The following is a 19020-nucleotide window of genomic DNA, read 5'->3' on the forward strand; positions in this document are numbered from 1 at the left end:
CGAGAGTGGTCAGGGCTGTAGCGGGGGAGCCCAGGGGACTGTGGAATCCCAATATAGAAACCAGACCCAGCCTAGAGAGCAGACAGAGCTGCTTGAAGGGGACACCTTGGGTCAGACCCAAAGGATAGTGTTCTATGTCTGCCTTGTTCACCACCGTCCCCAGTCCTCAATATCTCTTCCTCATCAATCTATTCAACCATCAGACTTTCCCTCAATACTCAGTTTGCACTAGGCCTTTCGCTGTGCATCAAAAACTCAGTAGTGGCCAAGACAGCCCCCAGCCCTGCCTCCTGGGGCTCCCGCCCAGCATGGGAGACACACTCAACAGCAGTGATGACCCAGAGTGGCCAAGGCCGTTATGAGTGATCAGGCCTAGGCTGGGAAGCCCAGAAGCAGCATGTGACTCAAACAGGTGAATCAAGGAGGGCTTCCTGGAGAAGGAAACATCCAAGACCTAAATGATGAGTAAGAGCCGGTGAAGTAGAGAAAGGTGCCTACGCAAAGGGAACAGTATGTACAAAGACTAAGAGGCAAAAGAGAAGCTTTATTTTTATTTGCATGGAATGATATGTGTCCGGTGGTGCTGGGGACACGGCAGTGACCAGGAGAGCCCTCACTGCTGTGACCAGGCTCTGCCCTCATGGAGCTCCCAGTCTATAAAGACATAGATCCATCACCAGTGATGACCCAGGGTGTTCAGGGATGGGACAGGGGAGCTCAATGGTGGGTGCTCGACTCAGCCCCGGGTAGTCGGGAAGAACTTCCAAACTAAGAGCGAGGGGCCGGCTGGTTACGGGCCGGGCAGAGAGAATAACACGTGCCAAGGCCCGGAGCGCAGAAGCGTAGGAGCCCCCAGAAATTGCCAAGAGCCCAGTCAAGTAAAAAAAAAGTGGAGGCAGGTGAGCCCGCAAACTAAACAACCAAAATTGCCGAAGGCTAAGGATGCATGCCTCCCCACCCCCATCTTCCAGCGGTGACCTTAGACTCCACGGCCCTTTTTCTTAAGGAGGAGAGAACGAGTTGTGGGACACTTGGCTCTCAGAGTACCCATAACTCAGATGTCCTGCCTAAGGGCCAAGGGGCCCCACACGCCTGGACTGGAAACCACAGCAACTAGTTTTTCCTTCACGTTTAATTGGGTATCTCAGGAGCACCAATAAATAATTCCTTCCCGCCCCCGCACTCTTCCTCCCGTGCAGGCCTCAAGGGCTGGCTTCCCGGAGCGAGAAGGCACCTGCAGCCCAGGAATGCGAGGCTCAGGCCAGCCGAGCCGCGGTGCCTGCAGAATTCCCGGGAGAGTTCCAAGGGGAGGGCCCCGTCGTTGAGCAATGGGCGGGGCCTCGCAGCCGTGGGCGGGGCCCCGCAGGGACGTCCCCCTAAAGGGTGGGGCCACTCAGGGGGCGTGGTTCTCATCAGCCGCAGTCACGATGACGTCCATCCAGATGCGCATGGCCTCGGGGCTCGGCGCCACCATGTAGAAAAGGCGTTCGTAGGTTTTGACGCAGAACGTCAGGCGAGGGTTGGGGCTCTGTTGTAAGCGTTGGAGTGGAGGTGGTTAAGAGAACTCGTAGGTTCGAATCCTAGCCTTGCTACTTAGGCTGCGCGGCACTGAATCTGTTTCCCCATCTCTCTTCCTAAATAATGCTACCTACCTCATCAAATTATGAGGATTAAGTGAATTAACCCAAGAATGGTCTTAGAATTTTGGGAGCAAGAAGAATTTAAAAGTACTCATGTTCCCTTCCCCCAGCCTCCTTTCTCCTGTTAGAAATTTGAGCATTTAAATTCTCTTCCCCAAAATGTAGGTCTCCCTGGTTTGTAACTGGGGGAAGCTGGTGTCTATAATCCCATCAGGTATTTATTTGCCAAGTCTGAATTCAGTAAGTCCCTTACGTACATCCATGATCTGTCTTTAACCTTCTTAACTTAGGAAGTGGGTTGAGGTGTGCCCCTTTTGCAGATGAGAAAACTAAGGCTGGAAAAAGGAAGTCACTTTCCTGATGTTCCAACTGGTTGCTCTCCACAGCTCTTTCTAAACACTGTATCAGTTGCCAACATCTAAATTTCTGGCATTGCACTGTTATAAAAGTTCCAATTCCTGAGTCCTCCAGGGAAAAATTAACATAATGTGACATGGGGTCCATTTCCACTTGGCGACTACGGGCAGAAGCTGGAACCATCATCTCCTCTAGATGCTCCCAGGCCGCCCCGGCCCTCACTCTGCCCTCTTCACCCATTCCCAGCTTGGCATCAGAGTTTGCCCAGTTTTCGCTCTAAATCGTTTGCTCTAAGAACAGTAACAGTGTCTGGGAGCCAGAGACTAAGCTCCTAATTTTTGGTCCCTGCAGTGAAATAACCTGTTCATCCCCTGTGACGGATGGAGTGCCCTGACAGTGGGGGCTGTGGGTGGCCCTTCCCGGGAACAAGCTAAGGCTTGACTGAAAGGGGCTCTGACCAGGAGGACAGGGAAGCACCAAGCGGGGGCTTCACCTTGAAGGCACAGCGTAGGTGGTCATAATAGACTTCCTCGATGGCCTGGAAGTAGATGACGCCTTTGAGCTTGGACTCTTCCTTGTCTGATGGAAGGAGGTGAAAGAGAAACAGCCAGTGAGAGGAGTGCGAGTGTGTGTGAGTGTGTGTGTGTGTGTGTGTGTGTGTGTGCGCGCGTTTCTGGGTAGGGCTGGGGGCACTAGGCCCAAGTCCCAAAACTGGTTGGGTTAAGGAACATAGTGACAGTCTGAAGGTTGGGAGGTAAGTGAATATTTGTGCTAAATGGGAGACGGGAGTGGAGACCGGACAAGGCTAGGGGATGGGGCTGGAATCTCAGGTTCCCGAATGCCTTGGTCCTTGAGAAGGGAAGGAGAGGTCAGAAGCACTGATTCCTCTAGAGAAAAGGCACCAGGGGCCGGGACTCCTGGGTGTTGGGATGGGGTCCGGCATTGACAACGCCTGTTCTGACACGTTGTCTAGGAAACGCGTTGTCTCCTGGGTGCCTAGGAAAAGGGAGTCTGGGGGGCTGGAATTACACACAACTGTTATCCACGTTACTGAGGCGGGCTGAGGGTTTAAGATTCTGGAATTCTAACGAAGGAAGGAGGTACGGATCTGGACTCCAGGGATTCCAGAGGAAGAGGTTGCTGCGAGCCCAGACTCCTGCGTTGTGGTAAAGGAAGGAGCTAGGGGACCAAACTCCTGGGCCCTGGGGCAAGGGGGGAGTGGGGGCCCGAGAGAGGAGGGAGGGGCCGGGACCTCGGTGACTGGGGAAGGCCTCCCGAGCAGACGCCTCCGGGGTCCTGGGGGCCACAGCGTGCAGGCCCGGCTTACCCGCGTAGTAGGCCAGGCGGCGGGCCTGGCGGTCAAAGCAGAACCACCGCTTCCTCCAGGTCTTGATGCGACCACCCATCTTCACCAGGGGCCCGCGGCAGAAGCCCCCGGACACATGGACGTGCGGGCAGCTTTCGGGGTTGTGGCCCCAGCGTTCCAGGTGCTGCCGGAGATCCAGGACCCGGGGGCCAGGACAGCAGTGTGGGGGCATGGGTGTGGGCGGGGCCTGGGGGGAAGAGAGCGGGGAGCTGACTACATCGGGTCAGGAAGGGGTCCTGCAGCCTGGGGCCCCCAGGGGAGACGGTCACGGCAGCTCACACGGAAGGCCTGCCCCAGCCTTTAAAGAGTAATATTAACAATGATGACCATGAAAATGAACCTGACAGCTACATTTATTGACTGTAGAACTGGGCAGGTTTTACCAGCATTGACTCCTCGATTCCCCGCCGCCAGCCCTGGGACACTGAGGGCTACTATGCGCCTCATTTTACAGGTGAGCAAAGTGAGGTACAGAGAGATGAAGTGATCTACCCGAGGTCACCCAGAGCTTCTAGGTGGCAGAGCTGAGCCTCGAACTCAGGGCTTCCTGCCCCCAGAGCTCACCCTGGAACAGCAGAGGCATGTCAGAGAGGTGAGGGACTCCAAAGTGGGACCCTCATATACTGCCTCTGTAAAACAGGGACCAAGTAGTAAGCGATCTATAGATGAGAGCACCATTTCTATTATTATTACTGTTGATATTATTCTTGTAATGAAAGTAGGAACTATCACCTGTGTTAAGCCCTGTACAGGTATAATCCGTCTGCTCCTTCAAACTCTCTTGGGGATTAAAATAAGTACATCACTACCCCCATTTTACAGGTGTGGAAACCAAGACTCAGAGAAGCTAAGTCCCTAGGCCCAAGTCACACAGCCAGAGCCGACTGAGCCAGGACTCACCAGGCAGAAGAGCCATCTCAGGTGGCCTAAGGGGAGAAGAGTTAAAAGCATGGAAGTGTGTACTGCTACCAGGCTCGGCCTGATTGTGTCTACTCTTCCTGAATGATCCCTGCAAAGAATGGCGCACGACCCGCCATTCTTTGCAGGGATCATTCAGGAAGAGAAGTGGAGCATGTCGGAGCAGCACGCCTCAGTCACTCCGGGGGGGGCCTGGGGCGGGGGCAAGGTTCCACACGTCCATCGGGCTCCTGGGGACACCGATGCTGTCGGTCTATGGACCTCACTTTGAATACTGAGGGCTGAGAAGACTGAAGCGAGGCCAGAGCAAGAAGGAATGAGGAACAGACTCACTGGATGGAGGCAGGGGACAGTGGGGAGGAGGCAAAGGGTCGGGGTGGATGAGGTGGAGCAGGGGGAATGCACGAGAGGGGCAGGGACAGGTAAGAGGACACCCACTGGGGCCTGGAATCATGAGTCATCTTGCCAAATCCATAGTAATACTACTGATCACCAGCGTGTATGGAAGGTCCCTCAGTGTGCCTGGCACCATGCCCAGCGATCACAGCGATCTCATTTCCTCTCCCAAACCACCACTGTTGTCCCCATTTGACAGATGAGGACACTGAAAGCTCCTAGAGAGGAAGTGACTCACCAAGGTCACCCAGGTAGGACATGACGGAGCTGGGCCGATCAGAGAGAGCAAGATTGGGCTCGGGACTCTCAGCCCCACCCCTGCCCACCCATGTCACCCCCACGGAACCCCTGCCTCTCGCCAGAGCCTGTTTCCCTGCACTGAACCTGGGGGTTATCACGGCACCCTCCTCGCGGGGCTGCTTCAAGGACAAGTTCACTGTCGTCAAGCTCTCCAGCCTAGCATCCACTTCCAGGTGCGAATCCCAGAGCCACACTTGCTCATGAGCACGAGAAGGCAGACTGGGGTGTAGCACTGCACACACCAGGGACTGTTTAATAAATGATGAGCCTAGCAAGCAGGACGCCTTCATTTTTAATGAGCCAGAACTCAGGCTTGACAACTCAGAGGCTCCAGCACCCTCCCTGCCTTACTCAAGTCCCTGGCTCTTAGCAGTACCTGACCCGCACCTTTTCTCACTTATTGATGCTCCCTTTTGTCCCTCTCCCCCACTAAACGCCAGCTTCCCGGAGGGCTGGGAGGGTGGGGATTGTCATTTTGCTCACTGCAGTAACCAGGAGCCACCACACAGTAGGCACCCCATAAATATAGGATGAGTACGAAGAGGACAGATGGTTGGGAAAACAAAAAGCAGGTTGGGAACCATGTGCTTGTTTCCAGGAAAAGATAAATTCACAAAGTATGATTAGATCAGTGCACCCGGAAAAGCATAAAAAGATCCGAAGGGTCCTTAACAACAGAAAACAGCTGCGCCTCCACAGGTGCAATGGGGAGGGCTCAAGGTGACCTTCGCTTTGCCCATACTGTCACTGTCGTGGTCTTTACAATGAAAATGCAGGCGTGCTATTAGCGGAGGTAAAAATGAGTTTAATATGGAGCTGTTGGCTAAATCCAGAATGTGAGAAACTCTACGGGATAAATCGACTCGATTTTTTTCCATGAAAAAAAATAGCATTTAAAAAAAAAAAAATGGAAAAGAGGGAGCACGCAATGTCAGAGATTTCAGAGATATTTTAACCAAATGCATTGTGTGCACTTTGGCCACAAAGCCACAGTCAAATGACCAATCATAAAGAGACATTTTGGAGACAGTTAGGGGAATGTGACTGTGGACCACGTGGTATGATGTTATAGAATTATTAATAGTCTGATACGGTATGACAGCAGGATTTTTATGTTAAAAAGTACTTAACTACTGGAGATACATAGTGAGGTATGGATGAAATGATACGATAGCTGTAATTGGTTTAAAACATTCCACAGCAGAGTAGGAAGTGGGTCTGGGGTCAGTAAGACAAAACTGGCGACTAAAACGAGATTCGAGACTGATAAACGCTGAGGCTGCGTGGCGGGCACATTGGGGATTATTAATCTATTCCTTCTACCACGGCATATGCTCAAATAGCTCTATAATAAAAAGTTTTTTTAAGAGAAACAAAAATAGATAAATAAAACAAAATTTTCAGTGATTTTTTAAAAGCCACAGGATGTAGCTGCCCTCACTTTTCAGTAACTGCTGACATTGTCTCCCACTCGCAGAAGAGGAAACTGAGGCGCAGAGAAGTGGAGCATGTCACCGAAGACCACAATAAGAACGAACACCAGGTTTTTTGTTTACCTTCCCTTGGCGAGCCCGGCACACTTTTCTGTGCCACTGGAGGAGAGGAAAGGGTGAGATGAGAAAGGGCAGAGGCCAGGGGTGAAACAGAGCAGGGCGAGGGGGTTGAGGGCAGGGGCAGGACTGACCATGATGGCAGGAACGGCGGGGCCTGAGGAACCTTCTGTGCTCCTTCTTGTCCCTTCCTGTGGATTCAGGACGGAATCATGAGGATGATGTTAACCAGTGAGATGTGGGGAAAATGTACTGGCCTCCTGGCCTGAGGAAGGAGGGGCGGGGGCCTGAGGGAAGAGGGAGCTGGAGGACTGGACTCCTGGGTCTGGGGGAGGAGGGGCTGGGAAGTGAGGGGCGCAGGGCAGGACCCCTGGGCCTGAGCGAGGACGGGGCTGGAGGTCTGGACTCCCAGGTCTGAGGGAGGAGGGTCTGGGGACCCGGACTTCTGGGTCTGGGGAAGGAGGGGCTGGGAAATGAGGGACAGGGGCCGGGACCCCTGGGCCTGAGGGAGGAGAGGGCTGGGGACTCGGACTCCTGGGCCTGAGGGAGGAGGGGGCTGGGGGCCTGGACTCCTGCTCTGAGGGAAGAAGACCTGGGGTCTCACCCTGGCCTTGAGCAGCCGCTCCCGCTCAGCCACAGCCTGCTGCAGGAGCCGCTCCATGCGGGCGATGTCTGGGTGGACGGCCCCACAGCTGGGAGGAGGGAACAGCGATTAGGGCAGGTTTTCAGTGGCCCAGCCTCCTCCCCGCATCTTCCCACCTTCTCCCTGATGTCTCACCTATTTCCGGAGCCACAGTTCAGCAGCTGATAGAGGGGGTGTCTCTCAGAGTCTCCTGCTGCTGGTGGGAGGGCCGAGGCCTCCAGGGGTCCTGGGTGAGAAGCAGTAGGGCTAGGGGTGGGATTCTCCTTTGCCCCAGCCCCTCCACTTCTCCCTAACAGGCATCCATGCCAGGTCCCCCCATCCTGTGATGCAGGAAGGGTGGTCATGGGGGAAGAGGGTGGGGGGGGGGTATTGGAGGGTCCTCACCAGTACAATGGAGGGACAGAGGTCGGGGGGATCCCCTCTGGCTCAGTCTCTCTCCCCTCTTCCTGGACAGGCTTCCAGTCCTCTGGAGGCCGATGGAGCCCTGAAAACACACAAGAAGTTCAATCTCAACTGGAAGTCAGAGAACTGCCAAGTAAAACCACTATCTAATTGGCACAGATCTAAAAGCTCCTATAAACATGATGCCGAGCGAAAGCAGCCAGTCACAGAGGAGCACACGGTGAAACGTCCAGAACGGGCAAATCGAGAGACAGGAAGTAGACTGGTGGTTGCCAGGGGCTGGGGGAAGAGGGGGAACTGAGGGGTGATGGCTAAAGGAAACAGGGTGTTGGGGGGGTAATGAACATGCTCTAAACCTGTGGTGATAGTTACACAACTCTGTGAATATACTAAAGACAATGAACTGTACACTTTACACGGTGAATTGGATGGTATGTGAATTATAAACTGATTTTTAAATAAAGCCCTCTTTATTTGTGGTGGAGATGTGGGAAATTCAGACACTCTCCCACAAAGCCAGGGTGTGGGGGGTTCTATTGGAACAAACTTTAGAGAGGCCAATTTTGCTTTTTTTTTTTTAATGACAAATGCAAAAACTTTTGAGCCCCAATTCCACCTGTAGGGTGGTATCTTATAGATACACTCATACCTGTGCAAAAGTACCTGAGTTCAAGGTTATTCCTCACAGAAGCCTGGAGATCACCTAAGTGCCCATCGGAAGGGAGGAGAGTAAATAAACCAGGGATCATCCACACCATGGGAAATTCTGCAGCATATACAGTAAAAGGAGGAGGATGTTCTTTCTATCCAAGAGGAAAATAATCTCCAAGACAAAAGGAAGTACAGAATAATAAAGCAAGTGTGAAGAATATACTACCTCTGCATAAAAAGAGGGGCAGAGTATACACATGACAGACTGTATAAGCACAGACTATCTCTGGGAAGACACAAGAAATTGGTCACCCTGGCCACCCCCAGCAGACAAAGCAAATGGACAGAAATAATGGTGGAGGAGTCTTTCCTCTGAATATCCTTCCAGACCATTTAAACTTTGAATGAGGAAAATGTTAGCATTTTAAAAAATAAACGTAACAACTAAATGCAACCTGGACCAGAAAAAAAATATATTTTTTGCTAGAAAACATCAGTGGGAAAACTGACAAAATATGAATAAGATCTGTGGGTTTTAATAGTATTATCTCAATGTCAGTTTCCTGAATTTGATCACTGCATTGTGTAAGAGAATACTCTTGACCTTAGCTAATAAATGTAGAAGTAATTAGGGGTAAAAGGGAATCACGCATCGGAAAAGAATAATTAAGCGTGTGTGTGTGTGTGTGTGTGTGTGTGTGTGTACAGACATAGAGACAGAGAAAGAATAATATAGTCAAATGTGTAAAATGTTAATTACAGAACCCGAATGACAGCTATACAAGAATTCTTTCTACCATTTTTGCCAATTTTCTATACGTCTTGAATTATTTCAAAACAAAGTTACCAAAAAATAAAAATAAGCTTATCTGAGAGTAATAGAGAAATAAAACTGAAATCATTTTTAAAAGAAAAACAGCAATAGCTCTGCATGGATAATAAAAAATAATTTTTAAAAAGTTGCATAATTCGAGCATCGCTAAGGTTACTCACTGATGTAGATTATAGCTCATCAAATATATTTAATTCATGAGTTAATAATAAGAGTAAAGGAAAAATCGACTTGGTTACCTCGGGAGGATGCAAGAGAACCAATTCGATTTTGAAGGCAGGTGAATAAAATAAAACCAACAAGCATTTTCACTGTATTTCCTACAGAAATCATACCCAAATAGTAAACAAAAGCAAGTCCTCTTAATAGCAATATCTCAATCAGTAAATGGAGAAAGGATGACAGCCTGGAATTCTACGACCTGCGACCCCTAAAAGCATCAGTGGATCTAGATGCCGATGCCACTAAGAAAGAAACAGACACCGCCCCAGAAAGACTTGCAAAATGCTGAAGCTGCATGTGCTCAGACCCGGACATCCAACTTTACAGGAAATAAAGAGGCCAAGGAGGTGACGATGACCCCCCACAGATGTAATCAGCAAACCCAGCCTGGGAAACTCTACAGACAACCATCTAGTTTCTTCACCAGATAAATTGCAACGGGGACAAAAAAAAGAAATGGAGGGGAAGTCTTTAGACTAAAGGAGACTTAAAGCGTATAGCCACACACGCACAACTAAACTGCAGTGCATGTGGATAGGTACTTAACCGACAGGCTAGTGGTTATTCTCAGGGGGCACGTCGGGTGGTCATTGAGGGGGGTTGGGGTGAGCTTCTATCGGTGGCTCCCAAGTCTATCTCTTAACACAGGTGGCAGTTACTGGAGTGTTCCCACGTAAATAATTAAGCTGTGCGTGTGTTTGATGTCATTTCCTATACTCGTGTCATTTTTAATAATATAAGTTTTAAGAAATAAGAACCAATATTCACCAAGTGGTCCTTAAGCACCTCGCAGTGCACCTGGCCCTCTGCAGACCCAGTTAAGCTCCTGAACACCCTGAGAATTGGGAAAGGTCTGCTCCCCTTCACAGGGAGGAGACCAAGCCCCGATTCCTGTTCTTTCTGTCAATCAACCGATATTCCCAGCACCTCCTGAGAGAGACCTGAGACCTTGGCACCGAGGAAACGAGTGCGCAAGATGGACCCACGCCTGGTCTGCACGGCGCTTATGCTGTAGGAACTGCATAAGCCATCGTACAAATAAAGGTATCATTAAAAATTGTTGGGAGCAAAGAGAATAGGATGTTATCGAAGAGGATGAACCTCCAACGGGAAGACCAGGGACAGCCTGTGGACACTGACCCTAAAGCCCAAGGGTAAGAGCTGGCCAGGGAGGACTGCGGGGAACGAGGTACCAGGTAGAAGGGTCGGCAAGTGCAAAGGCCCTGAGGCAGGAACGAACGTGGCTTGTTGGCAGGACAGTGCTCCTGCAGCTGAGCAGCGAGAGTGTGTGGGTGAGTGGCGAGAGGTGGCCAGGGGCCGGATCACGCCGGGCAGGTGGGCCACGGTGAGGAGACCTGGGGCCACTGAAGGCTTCTGGTAGAGAGGACTGAAGTGGGAGGGATCAAGATCACTCTGGCTGTTGTGTGGGGAACAGATCGTTGGGAGCCAAAAAATAAGATGGAGACATCAGTGAGGAAGCTGGTATATGGTCACAAAAAACAGAGATGCGGGTGAGAGTAGATGGAAAAAGAATATTAATTATGACAGGACTAATCATTGTAATTACCATCAGAGTACCAGCAGCCCGCACTCACTGAGCACCTACTATGTGCCAGGCACCCCACTAAGCACTTTAACCATTAACCAGTGAGTGCTGTTATTGTTCCCATTTTGCAAGTAAGGAGACTGAGGAACAGTGAGGTGTCAAAGTTCCGCCAGCTGGGAAGTGGCAGGACAGGTAGGTGACTGAACACGTGATCCTGGAAAAGACGACGAGAAGCTGAAGATTCAGTAGGACTTGGAGAGAGAGAGAAGGGACAAGGAGGAACAAGTTGTCGATTTACGCACTCATTCGGCCACTTGTTTATGTTTATCTGGCTGAGTCAATCGATACTCCCTACACTCTCCTGCGGGGGCCCGATGCTCCCTCTGAAGCAGCGCTGACCATGCTGCCCGCTTGGACTCTCAAGGACTCCAAGAAGACCTTGTCTCCTGAAAGGCGCAGGCAGACTTGGTTTAGACCTAGCGCTGCCACGTACTGGGTGTGTGACTTTGGCAGGTCATTTCTCTTCTCGACTAGACTCCCCGTCTGTAAAGTGGGTGACGGCCCGCCACCCTGCCGTGCATGATGCAAGGATTAAATGAGTGACCTTGTGCAAAGGCCTGGTCCAGCCTGCCAGGTGACACCCAGGTGCAAGGTGGGTATGAGATCCACATCGGTGGGGACAGGGTCCACCTGGCCTTAGAAGCCCCGTGTCCACAGGAGCCACTAACTCAGGTAACAGCTCCATAGGAATGGACAAGCCATCCTACCGAGTATTTAAAGATAAGCGACTTCCTTACAAGGGTTATAATTACTGTAAGTAGGGTTGCCTGGCAACCCAGCTGCCACTCTACCTTTTACAGGCTTCCAGGGAACCAGCTAGAAAGTTAATTTCCCAGACAGAAGATCTGCTCACCCTTTACCCAGATAATAATAGGAACTATTTTTGTGGGTTCTTCTGAGCAAAAAATGAAATGACATATTTTCATTATATAATTTCACAAATATAGCATACATATTCACTAATTATATATTCATAAATTATACAATGTATACTTGAATACATGTAATTTCATGCATATAGATATTATATGCATAATATATATATTAGGCTGACCCATGTCAGGTTGCCAATATTTGACTGTTTCTCACCTCTAAATAATAGCAATCCCATTCGGTTCTAAGTGATAAAAAGAGTTTGAACAGACCCTGGCCTGCATTAAGCTCTCAAAAATGATTATAGTATCAATTAATAAGAGAATATAATACATTGCATATTATATTACATGTTATATGTGATATATGTGTTGGACAATATAATAATAATATTAAGTTATGTTATTACTGTGTGTACAAAGACAGATGTGCATCTTCATAACTGCATTGCTTAAACCGCAAAAAACTCAAATGGCCATCCACAGAGGGAGGTCCGGCTCAACGGCCCTGTGTAGCATGGTGTCCACACAGAAGCCCAGAGCGGTTGGGAGCACAGGCTTTGAAAACAGACTGCCTGGGTTCAAATCCCAGCTCTGCCACATACAAGCCAGTTAAGCAACTTCACCTCTCTGCCTCAGTTTCTTCGCCTACGAAATAGAGGTAAGAATCTAGCACATAGAGTTGTTGCGAAGACTGAATGAATGAACCGTGTGAAGCATTTAAAACAGTGCCTGGCACACTACAAAGACTCAATAAATATTATTTGTCATCAGTATTACTGTTATTGTGTATATTATTACTATAGAGTCATTCAAAATTATGAGGCAGCTCTGAATGTATCAATGGAAAACAATCTCCACGACAGAGTGACAAGTTAGAAAATAAAAGCCAATTCGTAGCTAATATACCCATTTTTGCAAAAACAGTTCCACGATCTAACAAGAGCTACCAATTTCTGAGCGCTTCTCCCCATCCACACAAAACAAAACTTTTTCATCTAACATGGACCCCTACCTCATGCACAGCACTCTGCCATTGTCTACCCTATCTCATTAAAAAAAAAACATTAGTAACGACCCATTCAATGAAAGCTTTTAACTCATTAGTAAGCTGGGACCCTTAGTTTTCAGAAGATCTGGAAAGGGTACTCAGTAATCAAGTTGTCCTGCTTCTAGGGAGGGGGCCATGGGCGGGGTGGGGGCCGTGGCTGCGGGGGAGGCCTTCTTATCAATTATCCCTGTTTGGTGGCTTCTGAGACTTATTCCTAGGGGAACATGCTCCCATTTCTTCAGGGGAGGGTCGAGGGGTGAAGCAGATGAAAGAAAAAATAATAATAATAAAGCTGGAGCTTTAAGATAAAAATAAAAATACCCCTGGATCAACCTTCCCTCAGCCCCATGCTCCCCACAGCACAGAGAGCCACGATGGGAGCTCTGGAGACGGGGTGACAGTAAGACAGTGGGGGAGGCACCTGGAGGGAGCTGTGCACAGAGAAGAGGCAGGAGGAGGTGGAGGCGGCCGTGTGGGCAGCAGGGTCCTGCAGCACCAGCAACTGGCGGTCTGTCTTCTGGGTGAACAGGAGCTGCGGGAGACGGGTGAAGGTTAACGGGAGCGGGAAGGATCGCAGAGAACCCACTAGTTCCCAGATGCTCTGGCCCTTGGCTCCGGTGCCAGCCCATTTCTCAGATGGGAAAACAAAGGCTCAAGGTCACGAGAGAGCTGGAATGTGGTCTTAGTGTCCAGTCACCCAGCACAAGTGAGGACTGTAGGCAGAGACGGCTGGTTCCCTAAGGAAGAGCTGGGGGCCTAAACTCCTGGGTCCCGAGGATTAAAGGGATTAGAGGCTGAGGATCCTGGATCCCAAGGGAGAAGGTGTCTAAGGGCTTGGACGCCCGAGCCTGAGGGAGGAGGGGCCGACAGGTGCACGAAAGCCCATACTTTAGTGAGGGTCTGGGTGGGATCCGAGAACTCTCCATCAGCGCTTCCCTGAAGGCGGTTAAGCTGCAGCAGCCGGCTCCGTTCCTAGGGGAAGGCAAGGCATCACAGAGGCCATCCGGCCGCTTCCCCGATTCCAGGAGGTGTCTGGGCAGCAGGGCGGGCGATGGCACGCCCCGGGGGGAGGAAGACTTTGGGACAGAGGAGAATTTACCTGCGTCAGGGCCTGAAAGGCCTCCTCCTTCTTCCGGCTCAGGCCCCGGCTCTCAGCTGCCATCTGTTCCCCCAGGGACTTGAGCTGTTCTTCCAAGACCTGGATCCGGCGCTACAGGGCACCCCCAGAGCCCTGGTTACTCAACTGCCCCAGGGTCCCCAACTGGCTCCCACAGAACCAGCTGGGGGTGTGCTCCGTCCCACAACAGAGACCCCAAGACCTGGGTGCCTGGGAGGGGCTGGGGGACCCAGAGTTAAGCTCCCTTTTGGCGGTCCAGGAGAAGCCTGGGGTGGGTTGTAGGGGATGGAGGATTCAATACACAGAGACCCAGGGACACAGACCCAGAGAGAGTCGCCGAGAACAGAGAGAGAGAAAGGGACAGACAGTCAAACCAGAACAGATACAGAAAAGAAAGACCTAGGCAGATCTCGATAGACAGCAAACAACACAGAAACAGACAGACAGACAGAAACTGTGAGACAGAGGAAAGGAAAAGACAGAGCGATGGGAAAAAGCGCCAGAAATAGAGATAGAGAAAGGAGACCCACCTCAGCGCTTCCTAATCTACAAGTGTGGGAAGCTTCGTGTTAAATATAGCGAAAACCTGTCACTTTTTCCAGCAGGCTTTGAAAGACCTTCAATATGAAGCTCCCACAAAGGGTTTGTGGGAGCACCTTTTTGGACTAGGGTTTGAGAGGCATACAGTGTCATGGTGAAGACCGAGTCGGTTCCAATCCCAGCTCTATCCGTTAAAAACTAAGTGGCCTTGGAAAAGATTATGCGAGTACCTTGCATTTCAGTTTCTTCATTTACAAAACGGGAAAAAAACTAAGACGTGTCTCCTGGGACGGCTGTCAGGATTCAATGAGTAAACGCCCATGAAACGTTTAAGGCTGCGCCTGGCACATAGTGACCGCTCGATAAACGTCAGCTATGACTCCGAGGAACACGATGCAGGTAGGAAATAAGGACAGAGAAAGGGCCGGACGTGGAGTGGAAAAGACAGTGGGCGACATGAGGGAGGCGGGCGAGCCCAGCCAGGCTCACCTTGTGCTGCGCCATGCTCGCCTGCAGTTCCTGGACCTTGGGGTCCGGGACCCGAGCCCCAGGGCTGTCCCGGTCCTCCTCCTCCCGCCGGCTCTCCCGCTCCAGCTGCTGGAACTCCAGGTCCTCGTAGGCACGCTGGGCCACATCCAGCTGTTCCTTCACCTGTGGGCAGACGTGCAAAAGGGCTGGAGGCCTGAACCCCTAGGGCTCAGAGGGGTCAGGGGCTGGGGGCCAGGACTCCTCCCCGTCAACGGAGGAGGAGGCGCCAAGGACCTGCACTGGAGTCCTAGGGGTTAGGGGACTGAAGGCCTGGACTTCTGGGTCCTGAGCTGCATCCTCACCTCCTGCACCCCCTGTAGAAGCTGCTCGTGCTGGTCCTCTGGCTGTGAGCTGAGCTGCCCCTGGGCCTCGCGGAGCCTCCGGCGGAGACGCTCCACACGATCCCGCTCCTGGCTCAGCCGCCTCTGCTCCTGAAAGAACAGCCAGGCTCTTAGCATCTACCTGAGCACAGGGACAGAAACAGAGGCCAGCAAGGGCCAGGCCAGCCAGACCTCAAACCCCTCCCTGCCTGGGGTATGGGCTGCATGAGGGCAGGGACCCTGGGTGTCTGGCTCACTCTTGTCCTGGCCTGCTCAGAGTAGGTGGCAGGTAAACAGTCCAAGAAATGAATGAATGCAAAACATATCCATGCTGGGTGATTGGTATTGGGGATCCAGATGGGGGGGTGGTCACACCTGGGTCCTGGGTTCCAGGTGGGAACATAGTCAGCTACAGCCTGGGGACAATCGAGGCAGCAAAACACAGAAATTACAGGAACCCAGAGTGGGGAGCAATTTCTACTGGAGCAATTCGAGGTTTCCTGGATGTTAGGATTTTGAAGTGAGTATTTAGACCTAGGAAGCTAGAAGGGCCTGGAAGGGCATTTTGGGCAGAGGGAACAGCATGAAGTTAAAAAGTACGGGAAGTCTAGGGGGCAAACTCTTGTCGAGGAGGAAGATGTGACGGAGGAAAGAGATGGGGGGCACGCGGGAGATGACAGTGGAAAGGTGGGCACAGCCCGTGTTGGGTGTGGTGAGCAGGCTGAGGACCCCTCACCCTGGGGCAAGAGGGAGCCACAGAAGGACTGAAAAGATGGAGTAGGAGCTGGGTGTGGAATCATCCCTCTGGCAGAGGGGTTACAGGAGACCAGCTCCTACATGAGTCCTCCGAACAGTAAGGACGAGACCTAAATGAGGCCTGGGCAGTGGCGATGCACAGAGAATAGACCAGAGAGAAAGGATCAGGGAGCAGAAAGAACAGGACATGTTGACTGACAGGCTTGGGTGTGAGCTTGGGAGGTGTACAGAGCAAGGTCCAGGACTCTGGCCTGGTGACAAAAGGGAGGGAGAGATAGGGACAATGTAGAAAAAGGAGTTGCTGAGGTCAGCTTTGGTTACGGTACATGAGAAAAGCCTGGATTCCTGGGTCTGGGGAAGGAGGGGGCCGGGGGCCTGGATTCCTGGGTCTGCAGGGGGGAGGGGCTGGGGCCCAGATTCCTAAATCCTGGGGGAGGAGCCAGTATCCTAAGAAACAAGACAGAGAGGTCTAGATTACAGGAGAAAAATCATGGCTGGGAGAAATATAGACTCTTTGAGGGTAAATGAGGACCGAGGACCCAGGACCCGGCCCAAGGCAAAACCAACACACAAGATAAGGGCGAAGAGAAAAATTAATAGAATGACAAAGGTACCGTTTTCTAACCTATAATGTTAACTGATCCAAGCAGTAATCACCAATGGATGTTAAATCCTGTAGGTGAACAATTATTACGGAGGGATCAGAGCGACCTCACTGAGGTCTGGACAACCAGACATGACAACCCCTGACATGGCACACGGGAAGCACGGGGCACATCTGAATCTGATCCAGCCTGCACATCTAACCCACCACCTGCTTGCAGGAAGAGGAACAAGTCAAAGGACACGAGCCACCAGACCACGGGACAGAAGACTTGTTTTGTCCAATAAATACTATGGGAAAACAGCGGGCGGGGACTATTAGAGGTTAAACAACGTGCACAAGGCATTTCCACCAATTACAATCTACTGGCCTTTTGGGGACCTGATTCAAATGGCCAACTGTTAACTGGTGTTTTTGAGACAATCTGGGAAACATGAAAACTGGAAATAAGACGATATTAAGAACTTATTAATTCTTAAGGTGTGAAAATGAAATGGTGATCATATTTTTAAAGAGGAATTACTATCTATAAGATAAGAACTTAAGTGTTTTAAAAACAATATGATGTCCGGGATGGGTTTTTAAAACTAGGACAGGGAATCGAATTGGGGATATGAAACAGAAATCAAAGATTAATCACTACGGAGACTAGGAATTGGCAGCTGACCAACTCTTCTATTTTTGTTGACGTTTTTCACAGTATGACATTAAAAGAGCAGAGAGAGGGGCAAAGGAAGAGGCTCTAGTGAGTCAGGCCCCAAAACTACAGACAGGGAGGGAGGAGGAAAATCTGCCCATCACCGTCCCCCATCCCGACTTAGGTAACCCCATTTGGGGAACAAGGACAACCCCGGGGCCCTGGTTCCAGGGGCCCCACCTGAAATCTCTCTCCGAGAAGGAAGGAAGCCGGTGATGAAGACCCAGCAGGACAGACAAACCTGCTCCCGCTGCTCCCGGCCGGCCTGCTCCGTGTCCACCCGCTGCTCCAGCAGCTCCCTAAGCTGCTCCTCCTCCCGCCGAGCGGCCACTCGCTCCCCAGCCAGCTCACCCCGCAGCAGGGCCACCTCCACCTCCATCTGCGGAGAGAATGCAAGGGCTGGGGCCCAGAGGTCTGGATCTGGGGAAGGAGGGGATTGGGGGCTCGGACCGCGGGTCTGAGGGTGGGACCTGGGATCCTGAACTCCAGAATTCGAGGGAGGACGGAGCTGGAGGCCTAGAGTTGGAGCCAGAAGGAGGAAAGGACTGGGAGCCTGGCCTTGCGGGTTCCCCGTAAGTCGGGTTTAGACTTCCCAACAGGTCTGCAGCCTCACCTCGATCCTCAGCTCCTTCCTCTGGCGCTGCAGCTCCTTCACTCGCTGCTCCATGAGGGCCACTCGTGTCAGGGCCTCCAGCTGCTGCCCTCGAAGCCGCTGCGCCGCCCCTCTCACGCCCTCCCTGGACGCGGTAAGCGTGGGGGTCGTGGCCGGGACCTGTACGGGAGGCGGGGCCTCCCCCTGAGATTGGAGGGGGCGTGGTCAAGTGGAGCGGCCTCGCCTCCCTGCAGTCGCTAAATAGATATTCCCCACCCGAAACCCCCGAGGGGGATCTGCGTCCGCCTAACTCAACCACCACGCTTTCATTCGAGTGCAGGGAGTGGCCTAACTCTAACAACAGGCTCTGTTATTCAAGTTTGGGGGGGGTGTCAGTCCGGTGACCACCCGGCCCCTGGAGGAGGAGGGGCTCGTCGTCCCGGGAGAGGGTCCTGAACTAGCTCAGAGAAGGCGTTTCTTTTTCTAACCAGGTCCCACTCTCTGAGCGTCACGTCCTCGTAGGCTCTGGATCGCTCCCTCTCCCCAGGTCTCTTGGGTCTTTCCCCGTTTCTCTGGGCTTCGTCTCTTCCACGCAGTATCTGTCTTGTCTCTGAATTGCTCTTTCCCCCTCGGAATATCTCCCTCTCTCAAGGTTTCTGTCTCTATTTCGGTTTCTCTGAGCATCTCTGCACCGTTTGGGGATTTATGGCTGTGTCTCCAGCCCCATCTCTCTAGGTCTCTGGCTCTTCTAGGTCTTTGTCTCCCAGTCTCCCTGTCTCTGGGTCTCTGTCTACCTGGTCTCTCCGCACCTGGCTCTCGATGTCTCTGTAACCGCTCCGGGTTCCCCCGTGGTTCCCGCCCTCCGGGTCCCTCCCCGCGTCGCGGCTGCTCTCGGTGCTGCTGCCTTCTCCCACTTCTTCCTCTTCTTCCGCCTGCTGCTCAGCTCCTCCGGCGCTCGGAAGCTCCGCGGGGGCCTCGGGCGCCTCTCGCTTGCGGGGGTCCTCGGGGTGCTCCCTGGGCTGGGCGGCCCCTTGGGGCTGAACCTCCGCGTCGCACTCTG

General features: G+C 51.9%; 1 protein-coding gene across 1 annotated transcript; it reads right to left on the reverse strand.

Moving 5' to 3' along the window:
• Positions 1 to 531: 531 nt before the first annotated feature.
• On the reverse strand, positions 532 to 19015 carry PHLDB3 (pleckstrin homology like domain family B member 3; the record flags this gene model as incomplete). The annotated part of the gene is made up of 15 exons (XM_025046693.1): positions 532 to 1528; positions 2491 to 2576; positions 3325 to 3550; positions 6662 to 6718; positions 7132 to 7219; positions 7306 to 7396; positions 7555 to 7654; positions 13228 to 13338; positions 13695 to 13778; positions 13906 to 14016; positions 14953 to 15114; positions 15294 to 15422; positions 17610 to 17747; positions 17982 to 18164; positions 18770 to 19015. Coding segments are annotated over 15 exons (1947 nt in total), but the record flags the coding sequence as incomplete, so codon positions are not given.
• Positions 19016 to 19020: the final 5 nt, after the last annotated feature.

Source organism: Pteropus alecto, unplaced genomic scaffold (assembly GCF_000325575.1).
Source record: "Pteropus alecto unplaced genomic scaffold, ASM32557v1 scaffold194, whole genome shotgun sequence".
In the NCBI taxonomy this organism is placed as follows: domain Eukaryota; kingdom Metazoa; phylum Chordata; class Mammalia; order Chiroptera; family Pteropodidae; genus Pteropus; species Pteropus alecto.